The 24596-nt window shown below is 36.4% G+C and overlaps 1 protein-coding gene across 1 annotated transcript in view; it reads left to right on the top strand.

The window, feature by feature from the left end:
* Window positions 1-24596, top strand: part of Pdcd10 (programmed cell death 10) — a 43400-nt gene that overhangs the window by 16636 nt on the left and 2168 nt on the right. The window contains exons 2-7 of the mRNA XM_021157692.3: window positions 532-750; window positions 10047-10100; window positions 15128-15245; window positions 16344-16470; window positions 22600-22678; window positions 22922-23004. Coding sequence (XP_021013351.1) covers window positions 655-750; window positions 10047-10100; window positions 15128-15245; window positions 16344-16470; window positions 22600-22678; window positions 22922-23004 — 557 coding nt within the window. The 5' untranslated portion in view covers window positions 532-654. The remainder of the gene's footprint in view (window positions 1-531; window positions 751-10046; window positions 10101-15127; window positions 15246-16343; window positions 16471-22599; window positions 22679-22921; window positions 23005-24596) is intronic.

The following is a 24596-nucleotide window of genomic DNA, read 5'->3' on the forward strand; positions in this document are numbered from 1 at the left end:
AGCCACTTACGTATTTGCCAGGCACTGGCATAGCCTCACAAGAGACAGCTATATCAGGGACCTGTCAGCAAAATCTTGCTGGCATGTGCAGTAGTACAATGCAACACTTAATTCTTTGTTTTACCCTTTTAATTTAGCTGTCCATATTCCATTAATATTATTTTACATATGAGTTACTCATGAATATAACCATGGCTCTTGTTGGTAGATTTCATAATTGTACATCATGCAAGTGAGTACATACTTTTTCATGGTGTTTTATGGAAAACTCACTGCATCCACGTGAAGTAGGTTTTGGATACACTGCCTTGGAAATAGGACTTATTAGCTGGGTTAAAATGAGGTTTTTCTTTGGTCTAACAGAGGAGGAAAATAATCTCCCTGACTAGGGTTGTTTTCAAATGGAAAGTGTGGTATCAAATTAGCTTCTAGGTATAATAGCTAGCAATTCTCTAATTTTGATAAGAAAGTTTCTAGAATTTGTGGTTTCCCTTTAGTGTAAGTTACTTTTTCTCCTTTCCCTTCCACCAGATTGCTGTTCTTCTTTGTGTACCAGTCTTTATCACATACACATACAAAAGGGAAGAAATTCGGCAGTGAATGAAGATTCCTCTGCATTTTAGCATTGCTTTTTCTACTGTAGTTGGCTTTTGAATGAGGATGACAATGGAAGAGATGAAGAATGAAGCTGAGACCACTTCCATGGTTTCTATGCCTCTCTATGCAGTCATGTATCCTGTGTTTAATGAGGTGAGTGTACATTTAAGATTGCTGCAATTCCTTATTGTCTGCCACTGTTCTTCCACATGGCAGACATATATATGAACTGAAACCCCTGTGTTGGCTTTTGGGTCTAATCCATCCATGGAGTTGAAGAAATAAAAGTAAATAGATGTGTTAGTCTTAGTGGAAGAGATAGATGGTACCTATAAGTTTCTAAGTCCAACATTTCTAGTAAGTACTATCAAGCAAGAAAAAAAGAGAGAGAAAGCGGTAGATGGTCTCTATTTTAGGGTTCAGAAAAGGCCTCACTAAACGAGATATGTAGAAGTCCAAAAGGACAAATGAGAGTAGAAACAAGTACATGATAGGTAGAATGGCAGGCACAAAGGTCATAGTGACAAAGTCCTGTTTAAAAATGGATTTCTGGGATGCTGTTGCATTGTGTCTAAAGAAGTCATGGAAGCTTTTTTATTGAAGGAATTGTCTTGAACATCGCACAGTTATATTTCTGGTTTAAATTAATATACTAATATCTGAAGAAAATTTTAGATCTGTAAGTCCCTTAGTTAATTAATTCCTTCCCTGTAGTCATGAATGGAAACCTTGAATAGTGAAATAATTTTACTAACAGAAAGAAGACTAACATTTACAGTTTGTGTTCTGTCTCTAAAGTCATTCATTGGTTTTACCTAAAAAAAAGAAAAAGAAAAAAAAAGTAATTATTTATTTATTGCTACGTGACAATTTTTTTTTAAATGACCAATCTTATTGTTTCTAAGATAGCTGGAAGCTGCAACAAAAATGCCAGTGCATTTTTAGAGTGTTATTTTTAGACTCAAATCCATTTTCCCTCACATTATTGGGGTTGATGCACTTGATATCTTACGAGCCTAAACTTGGAGTCAGTAGAGAATGATTTCTTTATCCTTTTTGATATACCATGCATATATTAGAGTTATAAACACTACAAAATACTGACAGGTTCAGAGTCCTTGTGGGAGAATTCAAAATGGTAGTATAAGTAAAAGTTTTTGTCTCCATTACATAAAAGATTCTGGAGGCAGGGGATTTAAGGCTAGTAATATTATGAGTTAGTATCATCAGAAATTCATCTTTTGTTTTAACATGTCACAGTCTATTTAGTATGTACAACTACAACCAAATTCCATCATGTACTAAAGGATGAAAAATGCAATAAGGTGTGAAATCTTGTTTCATCATGTCCAGAAGGAAAAAAAAAATGAAGTAAGTTGTGGAGTCTTGTTTTCAACGGAGTCTAATTACTTAATGTAACCTTTACCCCTTTACCAAAAAAAAAAAAAAAAAAAGCCCTACACAGGACATCCATGTGCACTATTTTTAAGAACTTAAACTTATGACCAAACCTAACTGCACAAGAGGTTAGAAAATTCAGGAATGTTCTCTTACCGAGGAGAAAGCCTCTCTTGTAAAACTTGTCCCTGTGGTCGTCTCCTCTGGGGCAGCTCTCAACAAGCTGATGATTAGATCCACCTTGTTGTGATACTTCATTTCAAGTAGCTATTATTAGAAGGAAGGACTTCCTTGTGGTAAATACCAAGTGTTTATTTGCTTAGTACTCAGCTAGGCCATGAGTTTAAGAGAAAACAAGCAATGGACCTGTTCTCAAGAATCCACTAGGAACAGAGCTATTTAAAGATATGTAATTAACTTTGTGCCAGGAGTGAGAAAAGAAGACATCCCTTAGATGAGTAACTTGAGTTTGCAGTAGTTAGAATTTGAACTTCTTACGTAGTCCATAAATCATTTTCATAATTTCGCCCACGGGTACTCTGTTTTTTAGGTCCGTGCATCCAGCTTAGTATCACTACACAGAGTGTTGGGTTGGGGAGAAATTTCAGATTAGTCTGCTAGGTTGAGTCTTGATTTGAGAAGAGGCAAATTCATTTATACAGCATTAGTTTTATCTTCCAGTTAGTAAAGAGAAATGAGCGAAGGCTAGCAACACAGGCCAACTTATTTCTGTGTATGAAGGATCACTATTTGCATCTAGACTTTGCTGTGAAAATAAGGGGTTTGTATTAAATGAAATATTGGGATTAATTTTGATGAAAATTTTCTCATTGAGGAAAATTACTTATTTTACTCATACGTAAGAGAAATTTACTTCCAAAAAAAGAAGAGGCTGTGAATAGGCTGATAAATCTTTACATAAGTAAAGATGGTGCTCCTTTCCCAGTTAGATCTGAACACACATGTGGCTTCATGGGCATAGACATGTGACTCAGCATTATCTAGGAGCTAATTTTTAAGAGTAAGGTTTGAAAACGAAGGGGCTGACTGGCAAATGGGACATTGCTACAGCACATTAGTGAGGTCTATCTAGGGGTCAGTTTGCTGGCCTAATCTTGTAGGGTACTTTTTTAAAACGTACTTTTGAATACAAGATAGTATTCAAAAACATGCTCTAAACTCTTATTTTAGAAATGGCAATGATACTTAAATTCCCTCTTAATAGATGACATCTAGAATTGGATGGAGGAATACAATAGAAGTGTTGGCCCTTCATGTATAAAGTTTTAGGTTAAAGATGATATATTGACTGCTATTTTAGCAATATGCCTGTTAAAAAAATATTCACATTATCTTTTAGCATTTTGGTATGCTAATGTAATTAAATTAAAGTTAACTATAATTAAATAATGAATTAAATTCATAGTTAACTATAGTTCAACTAAGAATTTTCCTTATGGGTACTAGTGAGAAAATTATAATTTATCTTTATTAATCTATACTGTACAGATTTGGATAAAAGTAGTCAATCAGGGACAAGGCAAGACTACCCACTCTCATTCTATTTATTGAATATAGTACTCAAAGTTCTAACTAGAGCAATTACACAACAAAAGATGGTCAAAGGGATACAAATCGGAAAGTAGGAAGGGAAGGGTATCACTATTTGCACATGATAATGTAGTATATTTAAGCGACCCCAAAAAATTCCACCAGGGAACTCCTACAGCTGATAAACAACTTCAGCAAAGTGACTGGATATAAAATTAACTCAAATCCTCCACCCAAAAAAACTGAGAAAGAAATTAGGGAAGCGAAACCTTCACAATAGTCATAAATAATATAAAATATCTAACCAAGCAAGTCATATATCTATATAACAAGAACTTCAAGTCTCTGAAGAAAGAAATTAAAGAACACCTCAGAAGATTGAAAAATCTCCTATGCTCATGGATTGGCAGGATTAATATAGTAAAAATGGCCATCTTACCAAAAGCAATCTACAGATTCATTCCAATCCCCATTAAAATTCCAACTGAATTTTGACAGAGATAGAAAAAGCAATTCTCAAATTGATTTGGAATAACAGAACATCTAGGATACCTAAACTATTCTCAATAATAAAAGAACTTCTGGGGGAATCACCATCCCTGATAAAAACTACATGATATTAGTATAGAGAAGATAGATAGATCAGTGGAATAGAATTGAAGACCCAGAGATAATTCCACACACGTATGGCCACCTTTTCATTGACAAAGAAGCCAAAACCATCCAGTGGAAAATGACAGCATATTCAACAAATGGTGCTGGTTCAAGTGGTGGTCAGCATGTAGAAGAATGCAAATTGATCCATTCTTATCTATTTGTACAAAGCTCAAGTCCAAGTGGATCAAGAACCTCCACAGAAAACCAGATACATTGAATCTAATAGAAGAGAAAGTGGGAAAGAGCCTAGAACACTTCAGCATGGGGGGGGGGGGGAGTTTCCTGAACAGAATACCAATGGCTTAGGCTCTAAGATCAACAATTGATAAATCGGGCCTCATAAAATTGCTAAGCTTCTTCCTGAAGACCCAGCCAAACCACTACTGGTCATATACCCAAAAGACGATCCAACATATAACAAGGACACATGCTCCACTATGCTTATAGCAGCCTTATTTATAATACATAGCCAGAAGCTGGAAACAACCCAGATGTCCTTCGAAGGAAGAATGGATACAGAAAATGTGGTGCATTTACACAATGGAGTACTACTCAGCTATTAAAAACAATGACTTCATGAAATTCTTAGGCAAATGGATGGAACTAGAAAATATCCTGAGTGAGGTAACCCAGACACAAAAGAACTCATCACTGATGAGTGGATATTAGCCCAAAAGCTCAGAATATCCATGATACAACCCACAGATCATATGAAGCTTAAGAAGAAGGAAGACAAAAGTGTGGATACTTCAGTTTTATTTAGAAGGGGAAACAAAATAATCACAGAAGGTAGACAGAGGGAAGGACCTGAGAAGGAGAGAGGAAGGGGAGGGAAAGGGGGGGGGGCAAGATCAGGTATGGAAGGGACAGGAAAAAATATCAGAGGGTCAGGAAATTGATAGAAATATGTACCAGTGAGTGGTGGGGAACTGGGAACCTAGCTAGAAAGCCCCAGGTGCCAGGGAAGAGAAAGGCTCCCAGGACCCAATGGGGATGACATTAGCCAAAATACCCAGGAAGGGGAGATAGAATCTATAGAGGCCACCGCCAATAGATAGGCACAGCCCCCAGATGGATGGAGCTACCCACCCATCTCAAAAATTTTAACCCAGAATTGTTCCTGTCTAAAGGAAATGCATGGACAAAAAAATGGATCAGAGACTGAATGAAAGGCCAATCAGAGACCGTGCCACCATCAGCAGACACCAAATCCCAACACTATTGCTGATGCCAAGAAGCACTTGCTGACAGGAGCCCCAAATGGCTGTCACCTGACAGGCTCTGCCAGCACCTTACTAATAGAGATGTAAATACTCACAGTCAACTATCAGACTGAGCCCAGGGACCCCAATGGAAGAGCTAGGGAAAGGACAATAGGAGCTGACAGGGATTGCAACCCAACAGCAAGAACCAGTATCAACTAACCAGACCTCCCAGAGACTAAACCACCAAACAAAGAGTATACATGGAGAGATCCATGGCTCCAGCTACATATGTAGCAGAGGATGGCCTTATCTGGCATCAGTGAGAGGAGAGGGAGGGGAGGTCCTTGATGCCCCAGAGTACAGGGATGCTAGAGTGGTGGGGCAGGAATGGGTGAATGGGTGGAAGAGTATCCTAATAGAGGCAAAGGGGATGGAGAATGGGATGGGAGATTTGCAAAGTGTAAATGTCCTCGAAGGAGGACATTTGAAATATAAGTAAATAAAATAACCAGTAAAAATAAATAATAATAAAGATAGTCTCAAATTAATGTTCCAGAAAATAGTTCTACATTAAGGATGGTGAAAATGTATGTGACCCTCCAGATCTTCCCCATAGTAAATCATGAGCATTAGGATATCTGCTCATCACTCCTTAACATTCTATTCATAGTAGCTACAGTTTAGATATTATTTATCCAGAGGGATAAGCTTCATGTTAGAAGTTTGTAGATATTCAAGGTTACAGACTATTTATTTACGGCACTCTGGGACTAATTGTACATAGTAAAGCAGATTCAAGATATCTTAAGAAGAGCATACTTCTTGTTCAGCCAGCTGCCACTGAGTTCAGAGTCCAAGTATACTGTACACAATGTTATTTCACAATACATGGCACAAAATGCTTCATAAAATGTACTCTGTTTTAAAATATGTCCCTCCACACGAACATGGCTTATATTTCCTAGAAGAAATAAATTCTCTCTCTTCGCCATTTACAAAGTATCAGTTAAGAAACATAGCTACAGGAGAACCTGCCCTCAGGCCTGGCATGAGGATTATAGAAACCAAGTTTTCCATTATCTGTAAGACAGACTATTTCTGATATGTAGTTCTAACAAGCAGATATGGCCTGAGAATTATTCTAGCTTAATTTCTTTCAGATTTCTCCTTTGTTGGAAGGGGAAGAATTCAGACAAACTAAACACAAGTCCTCAACAATTAGTAGATAGAATTCTACCTGAAGTTTATTTATTCTGACATGATCAGTTTGGAGTATGATTTAGTTAATGCTATGCTGCAAAACAGACATATTTTTTCCTCGGTTTTCATTGCTAAAATTGGAATAAATAATATTTCATTTAATTAAACAACCAATGTAATGTATTTAGAATAATCCTAGGTATATGTTGCTATAATTATGGAAATCTTACCCAATATTTTTGAGAAAAATGTGGTCACCATAAGAATATTTGCGTACTTGCCAACAGTGTTTTAGCAGATGATTTTACAATGCTTAGGTGGCCCTTCTTACCTGCTTTGTCATAGCGTTTAAAAAACACAGGAACTTTTCTGAAAGGAGCATAGCTTTTTCTGTATAGAGCATAGGTTATGGCATTGTCCTTTTTGTGGCTGCTAACGTGCCAACTTTTAAATCTGATTCACCATATTCTTAGACAATACACCTTGAGATTTTAGTGTTGTGATATGGCCCAGTTTAGTAGGATGAATAAGTAGGATCAATAAGTTTGGAGGAGGTGTAAGGATGGTTTCACTCTGGGAAAACCTAATCTTGTCTTATGTTGAGGAGGCCAGTAGATTTGTATGCAATTTAGAACTAATTAACCTAATTCTTTGGACCTTAAGAAAAAAACCTTTCACAAGAATGTATGCAAGACTGTTGAAAATGTGAACAAAGGCTGAATTGATTTCTTTTTTTCTACTAATCATGAGTTTGACAACTCATGTGATGTTGAAAAATATGGGAATGAACTGATGTCTCTAAAGGGATCGATGCAATAAGTGAGCTACTGAGAACTAGAAGTGCATTTAAACTCTAAATGTATTTTATTAGTGAACCTGAATTATAAATTTGGCATTTCAGTTGATAATAGTAAGTATTCAAGATCTGTCCTCAAAGTTGTAGCAGAAGGAGCTATAGATCCTGTTGGTTGATTGTGGGACTGAATTGAGAGACTGATGCTGCCTTCCTTAGGGATCCTTCAGCTGGCAATGTTGCTTTGCCTCGTAGTGAAGATATCTTAAGCACTCTTTTCTCTCATTTGGAGTTTTCCCCTTCCTTTCAGTAGTGACATGAAATGTGGCTAAGACAAAGCAATGCCAATTTTTGCTTATCTAGTGATGCAAAATGTAGCTCTAATCTTCCCTCTTTAGAATGAACCATGTGGTGTATATGCTATCAATTGCTAGTAATCTAATAATTTTGAAACAGACCAGGGTTCTAGCCAACAATTATAAACCCAACAGTTCACATGATTTTACTCAGTAATAAGTATTGGAAACAAAATGCAGTTTTTTCTTCTGTTTTAGACTGACATGCAATTCTGTGCCACGTGTTACCAACTCTGAAGAAACTAAGTGGTAGAACTTGTAAAGATAGTTTTAAGAAGCCGGGCCACTTCAAGATCAGTTTAGATACTTTCTCCTAAAAGTAAACTGATGATAGTCCCACTTTTCACCTTTTCAAAGTCTTACTAAGGACTGAATAATTTTTCAACATTGACTTCTTGCACATGGTAGAACTCAGAAGTCCATTAATTCTTATAGATATTCAACTCCAGTGTGGAAAGTGATAAAGGCTGCTTGTGTATAGGCCACAGAGCCAAGATGATGGCATGAACTCTGTCTCAGGACAAAGTTGGAAATTTCTATCAGCCAGTTTTCTGTATGTAAAATTATGAAAGGTATAGTATGAAAATTAGAGACTATTCTGTAGAAAAACACTCGGCAAGCACTTAGTTGATGATTAATGAAATGGCTGCTGTTGTTAGAATGTTCTCAGAACTTCTGTCAGGAGAGAGATGATGTAGTGAATACAGTTTTGTTATATCTTCGTTACAACTGAGAGGCATAAAAGAAGTACTTTTGTTGGGTAGGTAAAAGTCTTTGCTGCCTAAGTGCAGCAAAGTGCCTCTAGATATTTGAGACAAGTTTTGATGAGTTCATTGAGATGATAAATTACTTCTCTGCAAACAAGAGGTCTGGGCTTGTGTGTGCCTGGCTACTTTTGGGTATTGGGAACCAGATGAATAAGGAAATATATTAAGTTCATTGCAGATAATATGGTGTACAGTATACTCCAAAATTACTCGTAACAGAGCTCTGCTGAAGGTTACAGACTTCTGATCTACTGAGACTTGTCTAACTGACCTTCCTGTGGCTACTTTCTTAGTAAGATAGAAATACTCAAATATAGTCTAGAACTTGGATACTTCTGTACCAGCTCTTCCCTTGCTGTTCTCGTCTCCTTTTACTTGCATTTCAGTGAGGGTGATTGATACTCAATCATTTATTAATGCCAGAGCTAGAAGGGACATATCTGACTCAGACCTTTAGCTGATGAAAAGCAGGCAGTAGGGTGTAAACCCAAATATCATGGGCAGTCAGTACGGCAATATTCATCCTATTGGTCTAGCCCGACTTTCATACATACCTGAGATCTGATGAACTGTGCTATTCCTTTAAACAGCATTCACTGTAATTACTTGAACTGTGTTGTTCACTATTAATGTAAATTGGCTTTACTAGCCTCACATATAAAATTAAACTCATTATATTTAATCTTTTAAAATATTGTACTTTTACATATATGAGTGTTTTGGGTGCTGCATGTATGTAAGTGTACTATGTATGTGTGCAGTTTCTGCAGAGGTCAGAATGAAGTATTAAATCCTCTGGAACTAGAGTTAGAGGTAGGTATGAGTCCTATGGGTGCTGGTAATCGAAACAGGGTCCTGTGGAGAGGAGGGTGGGTGCTGTTATCTACTCTGCTATCCCTGCAGCACCTACGGTTAATGTTCGGTTACTTAGGAGCAGATGACAGACAGAAACAGCACTGAAGTTCACATGACCTAGGCTTTAGTTTAAGGGTGCTTTGTTTTGTTTTGTTTTGTTTTGTCAGCACTGTTTGCTGATTGGCAAGAAATTTTTGCCAAAGCTTAATCCTTGACTGAGAAATTAGAGTAATTAAAAACGTAAGTAAATATGAGCAGAATCCAAATACATGTTTCCCTTTACCCTTTCATCATTACTTATATTCACAAAGAGAACTATAACTAGGGAATCAGAGCTGTAAGTTGATTCTTAGTCCTCATTATTTTTACGAATTCAAGTTGATGTGTTTATTGTTTCTTAGCACTTAGAATTCCTTATCACATATTTATATCATGTATTCTGTATCGTAAATCTTACTTTCGGGTAATGTACATCTTATTTTTTTAAAAAAATTTTTTTACAGGGTTGAGTAAGAATTTTAATTTTTTGAAGAGTTCTGACTTATAACTATTGAGACATTTTTGCTTATTGTTTGATGGATTTATCATTAATAGAGAACAGAACATCAGAAATGTTTTTCCCCAAAAACCACTTATACTAATCATAACTTTAAACTTCTCATTGTAGCTAGAACGAGTAAATTTGTCTGCAGCTCAGACTCTGAGAGCCGCTTTCATTAAGGTGAGGTACATTCACTTCTTGCATTTATTAAACTGTTATACGTAAATCTAAATACCAGGTGATTGTTGTTAGTTTTAGACTACTTAGATATTTCTTATGCTTTGGTCTATTACATAAAGCTTTGAATACTTATAAAAGGCAAACAACAGCAAATGGTGTATCAGATGGTCTCTCTTAGATGTGCATTTTTACATTCTTTTTTTATTACTTCTTAAGAATGTGTTTTAAAGTATAAATTAGTTATACTTCAAATAGTTTAATATTGAGATATAAAAATCTACCTCATATATGACAGACTAAGGTTACTTTGAGAATGTAGTTAAGACATTTCAGGTGCATTCCTTCATTGTCCTTAGACCAGAGCTGTTGAGTTGTTCATTACTGGTAACTTGTTGAGCTCTAGGAAGTATGACTTGTTCAAACAGTCCTGTCCTGAGGATACAGGTTTGGTGACATTGTTTTAAAGTTAGCAGAAGCTAGCTTAGTATTATTTCTTAGACACTATAAAAACAATTTCTCTGTGCACAACCACTAGAGAAAAATTAACAATGCTTACTTGATTTCATATTTGTTCTCAGGGTATATTTCTGTTGTTTAGCTCTACTCTAGAGACTCAATGTACATTTTGAGCATATTGTTTTAAAATGTTACCTGCTTTCTCAACTAACATATATGTTTCTGTGGCCCCAAATTAATTTTTATGTACTTGGAAATTCCCATCATTAATTAAAATATCTTATTTTTAAGTCAAAATATGTTAATGTTTAAGTTAAGAATACGCTTAAATTTTTTGTAGCTGTTCCTTTTAGTGATATTCAAAAAACTGGTAAAACAATGTATCCTTGAGGAATTTTCTTATGACATTGACAAAAATAGAGTTGTGTGGCTAAGACAGACCTGCATATCTGGGTTTGCCCATGGATACAGTTAATATTCACAGCACTGGAGTTTTAGTGTTTTGCTTTATTTGTTTATTCACTAGTGAGTCTAAGTTACACAGGTCTGGCCTTGAACCTCTACCTCACATGACACTTTGGTCTCAGCCTTCCAAGTACTGGAAACTGTAGGCATATACTATTCTGCTTCAAGTTCACAATATTTCTTAATTCAAAAAATGGTGACAATTATTTAAGAGGAGCATGAATCTCATATTAAGTAGTGATTTATTGTTAACTATCAAAGCTAGGTAGATCTCAAGTAAAACTAATGAAAGCTATGCAGGAAAGGTGATTCTGTGTTTTTAAATTTATTTTTGAGAACCTGGAGAGAGAGCTCAAAGGTTAAAAGAACTTAATGCTCTTCTAGAGAACCTAAATTCAGTTCCTGGCACCACCCCAGGAAGCTTACAACTTCCATAACTGCAGCTCTAGGAGACTCTATACCTCTAGCCTACTCGAGTACCTTCACTCACATGCACATACCTACCTGCAACCACAGAATTAAAGAAAATGAAAAGGAATTTTTAAAACTTTCTTTTTGAAAATGACAAAGAACTATTGCCGAACTACTTTTTTATACCCATATTTCCAGTTCTTTTCCTATACAGTGGTTTTTAGTCACATCGTATATTATTTGCAGAAAAAGAGGATTAATAATTTTCCCAAAATAAATATATATCACAATTTTTATTAAGATATACATTCTTGATTAGAAGTACCTTGTCCGTCTTGTCCGCTGCAGACAGGTTGTGCTATCTCCTACATTGATAATCATTGGCTATGAAACTGCTTTTATGCTGTGGGATGTTTTTCTCTTGCATTAGAGTCTTCACAAAGGTTGAGTACCCATCAAGTTCCTGGTTGAAATCTTTCAAGTGCAGATAGCATCTCTGATCTAAGAGCAGAAGGTTCAGACATATCGATTGAATTTGAGCTTTTGAAGATTTAGCCAGGACTTTAGCTAGAAGACACTAGGACAGTGGTTTTCAACCTGTAGGTTGTGACCCTTTTGAATGCCCTTCAAAAGGTAACCTAAGAGTATATTGATATTACGATTCATAACAGTAGCAAAATTACAGTTGTGAAGTAGCAACGAAAATGATTTCATGATTGGGGTCACCACAACATGAGGAACTATATTAAAGGGTCGCAGCATTAGGAAGGTTGAGAACTGCACTAAGACATAATAACCAAATATTGTACCCAGCCGCCCTGCAAACCTAGTGGGCTGTGTGAAGTGTTTTAGAAAAGTGAGTGTTGTGATATTTAACATCTGTTTACACTATGAACTTCTTTTGAAGTAGTTTGTGATTTCAACATACTAGATTGATCTCCATTCCTTTAAATGATGTCATATCTTTGTGGAACTACTAAAAGCAATTACCACAAAGAGAAAAAAATCAATGTGCAGAAAGAAATGAGAATTGTGCCAATCTACGTCCAGTGTTTGAGAAACTACAGTGCTCAGGAAGTGCAGACATCCCATTAATACATAGCCTTCACTAGCAGTGAGATAAAATGCTGTCTATCTTGTGTACAAAGTTTTGGAGGTAACTGAGTTAGCAGGGTGTACCACTTTCCTAAGATATTTGTACTACCTAAAGTACTTAATAAGCTTCATTTGGCTCTCTGAGCTCTGAGAACTGGCAAAGTTCAGGGCCTCTGTGAGACTTCTGCATTTTCCAGTGCTGACCTTTTGCTGTGCCAAATCAAACTAGTATTAAAAACTTTGTGTGCAGACTTTGATTTAATTCTTTCAGCACTTTAACTTAATTAGCAAGCTGTTTCTTTGCAGTTATTTCCTGTAAACACCATGCCCCCAAGATAATTCATTATGTAGGTGGACTTAATGCTTCTTGGACAAGGAAGATAAACAAGTGTTATGAAATAAGCATCAAGTAAAATTTTTGGCAGTTCAGGAAACTAAGACTATAATAGTGCATTTAGCCATATTTGAATCGTTTTTCTTTTGAGAGTTGCCTTGGCAAACAGAATTTAGATGCTTCATTAATCATTTATCAAAGTGATCAGCATAGCAAGTACAGTGATCCCAACATTCACTGAGGTACTGTGTGTGTTTTGTGTCTTTCCCCACTTCAGTTCACAACCTCTGAGGTTTTCTTACTTGATACCTCATACAAACAAGAGTGTTTTAAGAGAGTGATGAAACAGAAAAGAAAAACAAACAAAAAACAAAAAGGATCCCAGTGACATTAGAATGAAACTGCAAAGACAGATTAATTGTGTTTGAAACTAAGGAAGCAGAGTGTCATTGAATCATGATTGGAAATTACATGATTATTGGGATAAAAGAAAAGCATTATATAGATTTAATTGGCAGGCATCCTAAAAGAGACACACTTTCAATGTGATTAAAATTCCTTTTTTTTGTGACATCAGCTGACACAAGTCTAAAGAATCTGGCTGAGACAATAGGGCAGGGATTAGAAAGGCACAGCTAAGGGTCAATTGAAGGGATTGCCTGGGTAGAAAGCAGCCGCTGGTGCTGCGCCTCACAGCTGGCCACCGTGTGTGATGTAATCATCGAACACAATAGCAAATAAATTCTGCACCCTCATGTCTGCTGCTTTGGCTAACTTGCTGTGGACTTCCAGGTTTCCTTAATCATAACCGTCAAGTCATAATACATTATTATCAGTCCAATGAAGGCTGCCCTTCTTCCTTTATATTACTTTTTCCTATTATTCCCATTTTCTTGATCATGTTAGTGAGTCTCTCTAGTAGCTTAATTGTTCTTTTCTCTTCTGTTTATTTGGATACATGCATACATTGTACCTACACAAATTTATGGATATTATATATGTATAAATCTCAAAAAAAAAATTCTTTTTTTTTGTAATGAAAAAAGCTAAATTACTATGAAAATGAAAATGTAAAATTTGCCTTTATAATTAATCTTGGTATGGCTAGGTTTTAATGCCTTAAAATTCAAGAACCCTAAGAAATGTACATTTATTTATCATGCTCCATATTACTGATCATGCTCTGTATATAGCTTTCCAGGGTACTATAGAGGGCCTGAGGGAAGGTTCCATGCATCAATGCAATTATCAAATAAACCTGATGTGCAAAATGTAATCCCCTGAGCCCACGCTAAGATGGAGGGAGAGAACTGACTCCCCAGAGCTGCCTACTCACTTACACTTCCACATGTGTGCTTGCCTATGGCTAAGCAACCCATTTTACATACATACATACATACATACACACACACACACACACACCCCAATAATAATAAATGAAAATCAGTTTTCAATGAGTGATACTTTAAAATCCATTGAACAAAATATTTTGCTATAAAACTAAAATAGGCAGTGGGAATTATTCTATAGAAAAGGGAATAAATCAATTTTATTTAAAAGTGCAAAAGCTACCCTAGTGTTTTATTTTGCATTTCCTGGCATTTAATTCTAATACAGCACATCTTCCAAAAATATTTGATAGGAATTATTACTGCCCATCCTTAAGATGAAATGTTACATATGCTAAAAATTCTCAGTGTAGTCATGAAAAGAGTAATATATATATAATAAAGACATTTTGTCATAGTTGTTAGGTTGATTGAAAGAGGACATACTGGAGAGACAAGGAATGCTGGGTGCTTCTGTGAGTTTGCACATAATAAAAACTTCTGATGCATAAGCTAAACAAAGCTGATGGCGCCTTTCTTAGCACCTGTGTCACCAGTGTTTTCTTGTCCTTATAAGTGAATAAATTCAGAACAATTAAATTTTAGCTTTAAAATGTTGATCACATTTCTATGTATCAAAACTAGCGATTTTTTTTCTTCACAGAAAAAGATTAGAAATGTAAGGGTTTTTTTTTTTAACCTTTTATTGATTCTTTGTGGGTTTTGCATCATGTGTGCCAGTCTCATCTATGTCATATCTGTCCTTTGTCCTTAAAACCTCACCCCAAAATAAAAAACAGACAAAAAACAAAGCATAGAAAATATGTCATTGTGGAAGCTGTAGTATGTCACAATGCTTTCCACGGTATATCCCTCCCTCTGTCAGAAGCCAGAGATCCTGAACCAGACCTATGACTCATTGCATGTTCTTCTTCCAGGCTGAAAAGGAAAATCCAGGCCTCACACAAGACATCATTATGAAAATATTAGAGAAAAAAAGTGTAGAAGTTAACTTCACCGAGTCCCTCCTTCGTATGGCAGCTGATGACGTAGAAGGTATCAGAAAGAAGACTTGTGTGTAGTTCTCCGTTCTTGAGAAGCCCTTCCTTCAGACCATTCCCATTTGACCAGACAGTCCTCCTCATTCCCTCATGCTTCTTGTGACGGTGATGGCTATTATCTGTACAAAGTAGACAAGGAGACCCTTTAACTTTTCTGTATTTGCCAGAATACATCACAGTTATGTGATGTATTTGATACTATATGCTTTTATCTTTTTACCCATTAATATAATGTTTAACACATTTCAATTTCACTGGAAGTTCTGAGAAATATTCTCTGTTGCATTTGAAAGAAGTGAGCCGTTTGTAAGTTGATGAGCTTCCCATTAGTTGGCCTGGTGGTAAGCCTTCTTATCTACCAGGTCTGATTGAAACTTCTTTTTAAAAAGCCATTCTGTGATCCCTACCTATATGTTGGGCTTATATTGGTCTTTGTTTTAAAATGAAATGTTAAGAATATACTGAAAATTGTAGTAAGTTTGTGGTTATAATATAGTGAACCACAGTATATTTTACATTGTAGACATTTTAATATAATGAGCCATATTATATTCAACACTATACAACTTTTAGTATGATGAACCATAAAATATTCTACACTATAGGGGTTTAATATAATGAACTATAGTGCATTCAGTACTGTAGGAGTTTTAATATAATGATCCATGTATAGTCAATACTAAAGTTAATAAAATAGACTTAATATATTCCACATTATAGGGGTCTTAAGTTTCTGAACTCAAATTTCCCTTTTACAGATATATAAGTGACCTCCTTCATGAATTTTGTTATTTAAGGTTTCATGGGACATGAATATAGAGTATTAGGACTGATGAGTTAATGAAGCCTCCTCTTTTTTTGATCAATGGATGGGTGGATTTTATTAGGCTTAACCACATATCTCAAAGATGTGTAGTCTTATTCTGTTTTACTTCAGAGATTATTTTTGCACTGGACCAAGTTGAACTTCGTTTCTCTTTTTGGGCTCAGTGACTTTTCCCCCTCTCTCCTTCCTTTGATCAGCATTGAGAGCTCTTAGATTTGAATTTGTCAGAGTTACATGATACTTTTTATTGTGTTTCCATTTTATCAGAGTACATGATTGAGCGGCCAGAGCCAGAATTCCAGGACCTAAATGAAAAGGCACGGGCACTTAAACAGATTCTCAGTAAGATTCCCGATGAGATCAATGACAGAGTGAGGTTTCTGCAGACAATCAAGTAAGTGAAGTTTTCTGATTTGTTTAAAAACAAGAATCATTAATTAATTCAAGTAAAATATTAGTTTGGAATAAAATCTGAAAATTTGAAATGCCATGGACTTTGAATATAATGACCTCAGAGTACCCTGTCTTTAGGATGTTTAAGTGGCAGCAATGAAATAGTGGACTAAACATAGTGATGTAAATAATATAATAAATTAAACTTTATGTGGTGGTTTGAAAAGGTCTGGCCCCCATAGACTCATTTTTTGAATGGTTGGCCCATGTGGAGTGTAGGAAGTGGCACTTTTAGGAGATATGGCCTTGTTAGAGTAAGTAAGGCCTTGGAGGAAGATTGTCATTGTTGGGGTGGGCTATGACGGTTCTATGCTTAAGCTCCGCCCAGTTTGGAAAGAAAGCCTCTTCCTGGCTGCCTGTGGAAGACATAGTCTCCTGTCTGTGTTCTCAGATCAGGATATAGAATTCTTGGGTCCTCCAATACCAAGTCTGCCTGCATAATGCCATACTTCCCGCCATGATGATAATAAACTGAACCTCTGAACCTGTAAGCCAGCCCCAACTAAAGGTTTGCCTTTATGACCTTGGTATTGTGTCCTCTCACAGCAACAAAACCCTAAGACACTATATAAACAGATTCTGTAAATAACCTGTATAGTTCAGATAAAAATAAGTGTAGGCACTATGTTGGTAGCAAGAAAGTTCCAATGTTGTTTTTATTTCAAAAATGGCATAAATCACTTTTGTATAGATGTGAATGGCATTTTTTGATATTTACCGAACTGAACTCTAAATCCCTGCTTTTGGGTTATAGATTACTAAATAAGGGCTAAGAAGCTGACTGGTAGCCAAACAGCAAAAGTTCTAGAGAACCTAGGTAGCAGACTTGTGGCCCATCTGTCTTAGTTAGGTTTCTAATGCTATGATAAAGACCATGACCAAAAATGCAACTTGGGGGAAGGCTTATGTATCCTAAGTCACAGTCTATTTAGGAAAGCCAAGGCAGGAACCTGGAGTCAGGCTCTGAAGCAGAGGCAATGGAAAAATGCTGCTTACTGACTGGCTCAAGCTTACTGTTAGATACTTCATGACTACCTCTCCAGGAGGAGTCCCTCCAACATCAATCATCCAAGAAGAAAATGCCCCACAGCCAATCCTATGGCTCATTTGCCATTTTCTCAATTGAGAGACCCTAGCTTATGTCAGGTTGATAAAATCACCAGCCTTTGACGTTTGTACTAGTGGTGGAGAAAATACTTTCTCGCTAAGTTTCTATGGTAATTCTCTTCAGCCTTCATAGATAGAAAGCAGTACAAGCTGGAATAATAATATCTCTATTTAATGCAGTGTCTTGGGGAAACCATAGGTAAAGATTTCTGGGAAGCATAGTTTTATTGGCATGTTTCTGTGGCATAGGCTAAATTGTGCTACCTTGAAACCATACCTTGAATCCTTGAAACCTTGAAACAGGTTTCTGCTATTTGAATGAAATGTGATAATGGATATCATCTATTGAATGTGAGTAGATTAGACAGGAATATTACAGTGAACACCAAGGCAAAAAAGGATAGAAGCAGAGCTGGAATCCTCATGACAGTTTCTGTCCTCCTAGAGCAGTGGTTCTCACTCTGTGGGTGGTGACCTCTCTGGGTCACATATCAGATATTCTGTATCTCACAGATTTACATTAGGGTTCACTACAGTAGTAAAATTATAGTTATGAAGTAGTAACAATATAATTTTATGATTGGGATTAATTCAACATAAGGGTTGCACTGTTAGAAAGATTAAGAACTTTAGGGAGTCTCTTTAACCTGCTGTGGCTGAAGGGAAATAGTGTGCAAGCTACATATGGAAGAGTTTGCCCATAGTTTTTAACAAAGGCTTAGACATTGCAGTTTTACTTCCACTTTTTGAATGTACTAATAAGCACAATTGAATTAAAAAGTAATGGCAGTAGAAATGAAGTTTGTATACATTTCAGGATTCACTTGTCTTAAGTTTTGGGGTATTCAAATTATTTGGAAAGGAGAAGTCAATCTTGTGTGAACAGTGCAGATGGCTACAGTTGAGCTTTTTTTTAACATACTGTACTTTTCATATTTAAATTAGTAATCATACCTTCCCATATTGTACCAACATTAAGCGAGTATGACCTACTGTACCAAATTTTATGAGAATATAAATCTTGCTGTCAGTTATGACAGATTTCATCTGCTGTAAATTATTCAAAACTGAGAGTTATATTACCTCAATTCTTTATCTGGCTCACTGGTACAGTATTCCTTTGTGCTGTAATGTTCTTTTGTAATTTGCTAATTCTCAGGTGATTACTAATATAATTCAATGTCCCTAGTACAAACCTTGGTGCTATAAGTAAGAATGTTTTACTATCTATGGATAATGTATGCAATGTAAGTTATTTCAGGATATTTTTCAAGAACGTTTTTCAACGACTGGGTAAGTCACTGTGGTTTACCAGATCTCCTAGTAGTCCAGGCTTAGGGATAATGTTGGTCAAAACAGTTTATAAGAGTGCTCTATACCACTAAGTTAGAAGATCTTGACCACATATTCCCAAATACTTAAAATGTGGCTCATCAACAGAGTACCTGGGGAGGATTCTTTCTACTCCAACCCCATCCAAACTTATACAGGCGCTTAATTGTATTATAACAGATATACAAGAGTACAGAGGTTGTATGTAACAGTGGGGTGCCATGTGCTGTCCAGTGCATGTTTCCCTTAGGTCAACTTTAAAAATCCTAGGTGGTTTTTGAAAAAATGGTATGTAATTTTTATGTATTAAAAAGTAATGGCTTACTACTTACTATGCAGGACCAGGCCATAATATGCTCCTATCTGTGACTTAGTTCTCAGTGATCATACTTAATCTGTACTCCTCGCTCCATTCCGCAGCATCTCCTAACAACCATTTACTTTCACCTTTTATCAAATCAACTTTTTTAGACTCTATTTACAAGTGAAATTATGTGTTTTTTTTTTCTGTATGTGTTATTTCACCTAATAATAGAGTCTAATTCCACTCACATTATCATAAATTACAGGATCCCACTGTTTCTCACTGTTAACTAGTATCCAGTGTATCTGTACTGTGTTTATCCATTGAGCCAGCAATTGATAAATATCAGACTTGTTTACTATTTTGACTATTTTGTGAACAGCTCTTTAGTGAACATGGGAGTATAGAACATCTGTTTGATAGACTTATTTCATCTGTGTTAGCTATGTACCCAAGCAGTGAAATTACTAGTACTGTTCTCTACAATAACATACTAATAATGCACACCCCCACCCTCAGTGTTTGTGGCTCTGCTTTTCTCTATCTACAGCCTTGCCAGCATTTGTTACTTTGTGTTGATATCACTGTCACTCATCCTAGGGTAAAATGATGGCTTATTTATTATGCTTTCGATTTATGTTTCTTTGTTACTTAGCGGTGTTGTCTTTTCACCTACTTTTAGTATTATTAGTTGGACCCTGATGTTTTAAAAAATGTCTATTCAAGTTTCTTGTCCATTTCTTAGTCTGTTTTATTATTTTGCTACAGTGATATATGTTTCTTTTTCTGGTGTTGGGATAATATTGTCTCCTAGAATTTCTTGGGAGGTTGGAATAAAGGCAAATTTGGTATATTGTTAAGATGTATTATTCAGAAATTGAAGAGTAAAGATTTTCTTATGCTTAAGCCTTCTTCTGTGGCCCACATAAGGTAAAGGCCCTTTTCACAGTACCTGTCCTAAGGTCTGACATTACAAAGTTGTCTTTGCCTTCAGAGAGAGTCACTGGGTGGAGCAGTCCTAGAGTACTATCATGTAGTTGTGGCCATCATTCCACCAATCTCTGCCATGCTCCAAGCCCATGGGCAATGAAGACCAGCACATTGGAGGATTAGGACCAAGGCCAATTCTTGGCAAAGGCTCCTGGTTTTCAGTATACATACAATCATGGAAAAATACTAGCTACCAGTGATGCTCCTAGATTAGAAGTTTATGTTCCCAGGTTATCTAGAGCTGTTCAGGAAGCTCTGCTAACAGCACAGTCTGGGAAATTTCCCAGTATCATGCATCCTATCAATGCATGGTCTGTCACTATGCTGTACTGCTTTAGATTGAGAACTTCTGCCAGGTTTTGTTGTACATTAGTCTCAGGTATACCTCACCCCTTGTGGTAGCCAGCAGTGTTGGAAGCCAGACTAGTTAGATGCTGAGACAGTGCTAGAATCCCATTATGAGCACAGGCCTAATTTTATGTGCTACTTGGGTGGAGAAGGGAGCCACAAGGTTAATAATGCAAAATTGAGTTGTACCTCAGAGATCTGTATAAGTCTTAGGAGGAAGGGACATACTCCTCAGGTAACATAAATATGAGTTGTAGATGTACAGACTTCTGCCTAAGGTCAGAGCTGGTGCTAGGCCGTTTGAGCACTTTCTCTCATACAAAGCCTCAGTGTCTCTTATCTCTTAGGTGCTTTGCCTCGTTGTGGATTTAGACCTGAATAATGAGACAAAGCTGTGCGAACTTTCCTGTTCTGTTCTTCCTCCCAGCTTATTCTATAGGGCAGAGCTTATTGAGGCTATCAGCCTCCTGGCCTGATGCTCTTCTAGAAGCTAAGTTCCTGGCCCTACAATCAAGTTAAGTTACTGGGACTTTGTCTAGCCCTGGGTTCCACTGTGACTTTGCTAAGGCTGCTGCATCCCTGGGGCATGAACAATTTCCTTTTCCTCTAACTGTAAGGTACCTTGCTCTGTACTGGGCTTCTTGAAGCTGAAAGACAAGGATGATGGAAATTCTTTCCTTCCAACCTCTTTAAGTGTAACTAAAACCAGACTCTCTAGTCACTCACCTGATTACCCTAGCTTTGTGCAGATATTTTGTTATTTGTGATAGCTCTTTAATTTGCTGTATCTGAGGAAAGCCTCACTAGAGACTAATTCAGCAGCCTGTCATCATGCTCACCTTTCAGATTCCCAGTTCTTACAAGCAGATATAGATAGACTCTAGCAAAGCCCTTTTTCTTCTTCTTGTCTTGCTTTTCTTTGCAGTTAAGCAGTCTGTTTCTGGGCTGCTCGCTTGACCTGCCCTGTCCAAAAATTTCTGTTGGATTCACATCTTTCGCATTAGCCATGACAACAAGTTAATAATTACTTTTTGATAGAATACTAAAATATGCTAAAATGATATGCAATTGCATATCTATGTGATCACTGTTACCTTCTTTATATTTATTTTAGTTAGCTCCAATATGAATTTATTGAAACTTTCATATGTAGAGATTTAACATTTTATATTGGTTACAACTATAGTTTTTCTCAAAAACATAGCAAGTTCTGGTGACACTACTTTACTGAATATGATTGACTATGCCCTTCACAGCAGTGTAAAATATTGAAATTGCTTGAAAATAGAGAGGCCCGTACATGATTTAGGCTGCTACTCTTAAATATGGAGCAGCGATGCTAGCAAGTGGCCAGGTGACATTTCTGTGTGAAAATAATTGTACTTCAGTAAGGAACGTTTTTTGTTCTAGCCTAGTGTCAATGGTTTACATATAAAAGGTGGTATGTATTCATCATAATACTTAGGGAAAAAGGGCATTACTATGGCAGGTGAGCTGAAGTACCTCATGATCCCAGAGAATTAAGTATGCAAATGAGCACTTTGAGGGTCTGGCAAGGCATGGGGCTCAGTTGGAAGAGCGCAGTGTGCCTTGCATGCATGAAGAGCAGGATTCAATCCCCAACAGCGCACTAACCTTGGGATGATTTCACTCTGGATGTGGATCCAAGAGGATCATAAAGTTCAGTGTTTTTGGTTACGTGTAGAGTTCAAAGCTAGCCTGGTTACTTGAGAACATATCTCAAAAACAAAACAAAAAGATATATGGATATAGATATATGAATAGCCAACCATGTGGTGCATACCTTTAATCCCAGCACTGAGGCAGAGGCAGGATAGGTAATCTATGACAGTTTCTGAGGTACAGGCCACTCTGGCATATATCAGTGGGGGAAGTGGAGTGGTATATCATGATTCATAATTATAAATATATATTTCTTAATGTAGATGATTTTAAAGATTTTTGTTGTTGCTGTTCCTTTCCAAACAGGGATATAGCTAGTGCAATAAAAGAACTACTTGATACAGTGAATAATGTCTTCAAAAAATATCAGTACCAGAACCGCAGGGTAAGTTGCTTGTTGCCATTGTAGTTATGGGCAGTTGTTTTATGACCTGTGCACTAAAGGGTTTGGCTTGTGGAAATTGTCTCATTACATTTGTCCTCAGATGTAAATGTTGTGTGGTTATGTGAGTAAACACTCCTCAGACCTACAGACTATAAATCATGTATTCATTGTCGCCATTGCCCTTTGACTTGGCCTTGTGTGCTCTTCTTCTGTCTTAGCCTGTTTTTCTTTTTATAAACATAGGCACTTGAACACCAAAAGAAAGAATTTGTAAAATACTCCAAAAGTTTCAGTGACACGCTGAAGACTTATTTTAAAGATGGCAAGTAAGTATTGTCATTTATACTTTTCTGCTCTAATTAAATGAATGTTTTTGTGGGATATTGGAACCAGTTTATTTGGGCCAGTGAGAGGTCTCCATGGGTAAAGGCTTTCACAGCCTGGCCTCAGCCTAAATTTAATTCCACACACCCACTTGGTGAAAGGAGCCAGGAGATGGAGAAAATTGAATGTAAAAATTAAAATGGAAAAGCTATGTCAGCTAAGATCTATCTTCCATTGTTAAGAGTCAAGCCATCTGATTTAACAAAGGCAGAGGATTGGAGAGTGGCTACTGTTCTGACCACAACTTAAAAATTACAGTAAGGATTTTTGATACTTTCTGAAAAGGACCTGATACTGAAATTTAAATTGTACAGTCTTCACCTGAATGTGGTTTGTTTGTTTTGTTTGTTCTTGGGGGGGATTTTGGTGTTTTCCTTTTTTAATATTAAAAGATAAAAAGTAAATCTTAACTTACTGGCTTGTACCAACCCTAATTTTTTTTTTTCTTAAACTTTAGTAGCATCTGATGGTATGGGTCTACTATTGGGGTCCAATAATTGAACATTATTTTTAAGATTGTTCAGTTGCTGTCAAAGGTGCCAGCCCCTTGAAAAAATAATACACAGAGGATAGAGGTTAATAACAATAATTCTCAATCCTCTCTCCATATTAAAACCATCCTGTGTCAGTTTTTAAAAAGCTCATTGCCACAATTCCACTTTGAGAGATTTCTACCTTGACTTGAATAGGAACATGGTCTAGATGTTTTGTAAATGTGTCCAGGTGGCTTTAGAGTGATCCCAGGCTAGAGATCCACTATGCTAAAGGGAAGATAAAATAGCTAAATAAGAGAACACTAAAAAGATTGGAAAGAAGACAAAAGCAAATTACTATTTAAGAAAATGATATGGAAATTGTAAGTGGAACATTAGGGGGTTTTTTGTTTTGTTTTGTTTTTTAATTAGGTATTTTCTTACTTTACATTTCAAATGCTATCCCAAAAGTCCCTCATACCCGCCCCCACTTTTTGGCCCTGGTGTTCCCCTGTACTGAGGCATATAAAGTTTGCAAGAGCTAGAGAAAGTATCCAAGAAGCTGAAGGGGTCTATTATCCTATTGGTGGAATAACAATATGAACTAACCAGTACCCCCAGAGCTCGTGTCTCTAGCTGCATATGTAGCAGAAGATGGCCTAGTTGGCCATCATTGGGAACATTAGTTTTAAGTTTATGCAGAACTTCCTATAGAGCCCTGTGTAGATCTAGGGATTGTGTTTTGTATATGTACTCAGTATTTAAACAGATAGTCTGGGTTATGACATCTGCAATATGGTTTCATACAGGTTGTTGACTGTACTTTAGTTAAGATGCTAGAAATTATATTGAAAAAGACATATACTTATGTATATGTATAAAGCTAGAAAATATTCCAAACAGGTACAGCAAACCTTGAAGTTTTAAGATCCTATATAGAACCACACATTTATGATATTAGTATAAAATATTTTAAAAGTACATGGATATAAAACTTTTACAATCAGTTTTAATGTTCAGGCAGATATAAATATTTTCATTTATATTACAAATTAAAGATA

Source organism: Mus caroli, unplaced genomic scaffold, assembly GCF_978045245.1.
Source record: "Mus caroli unplaced genomic scaffold, Mus_caroli_1 scaffold_3, whole genome shotgun sequence".
Classification (NCBI taxonomy): domain Eukaryota; kingdom Metazoa; phylum Chordata; class Mammalia; order Rodentia; family Muridae; genus Mus; species Mus caroli.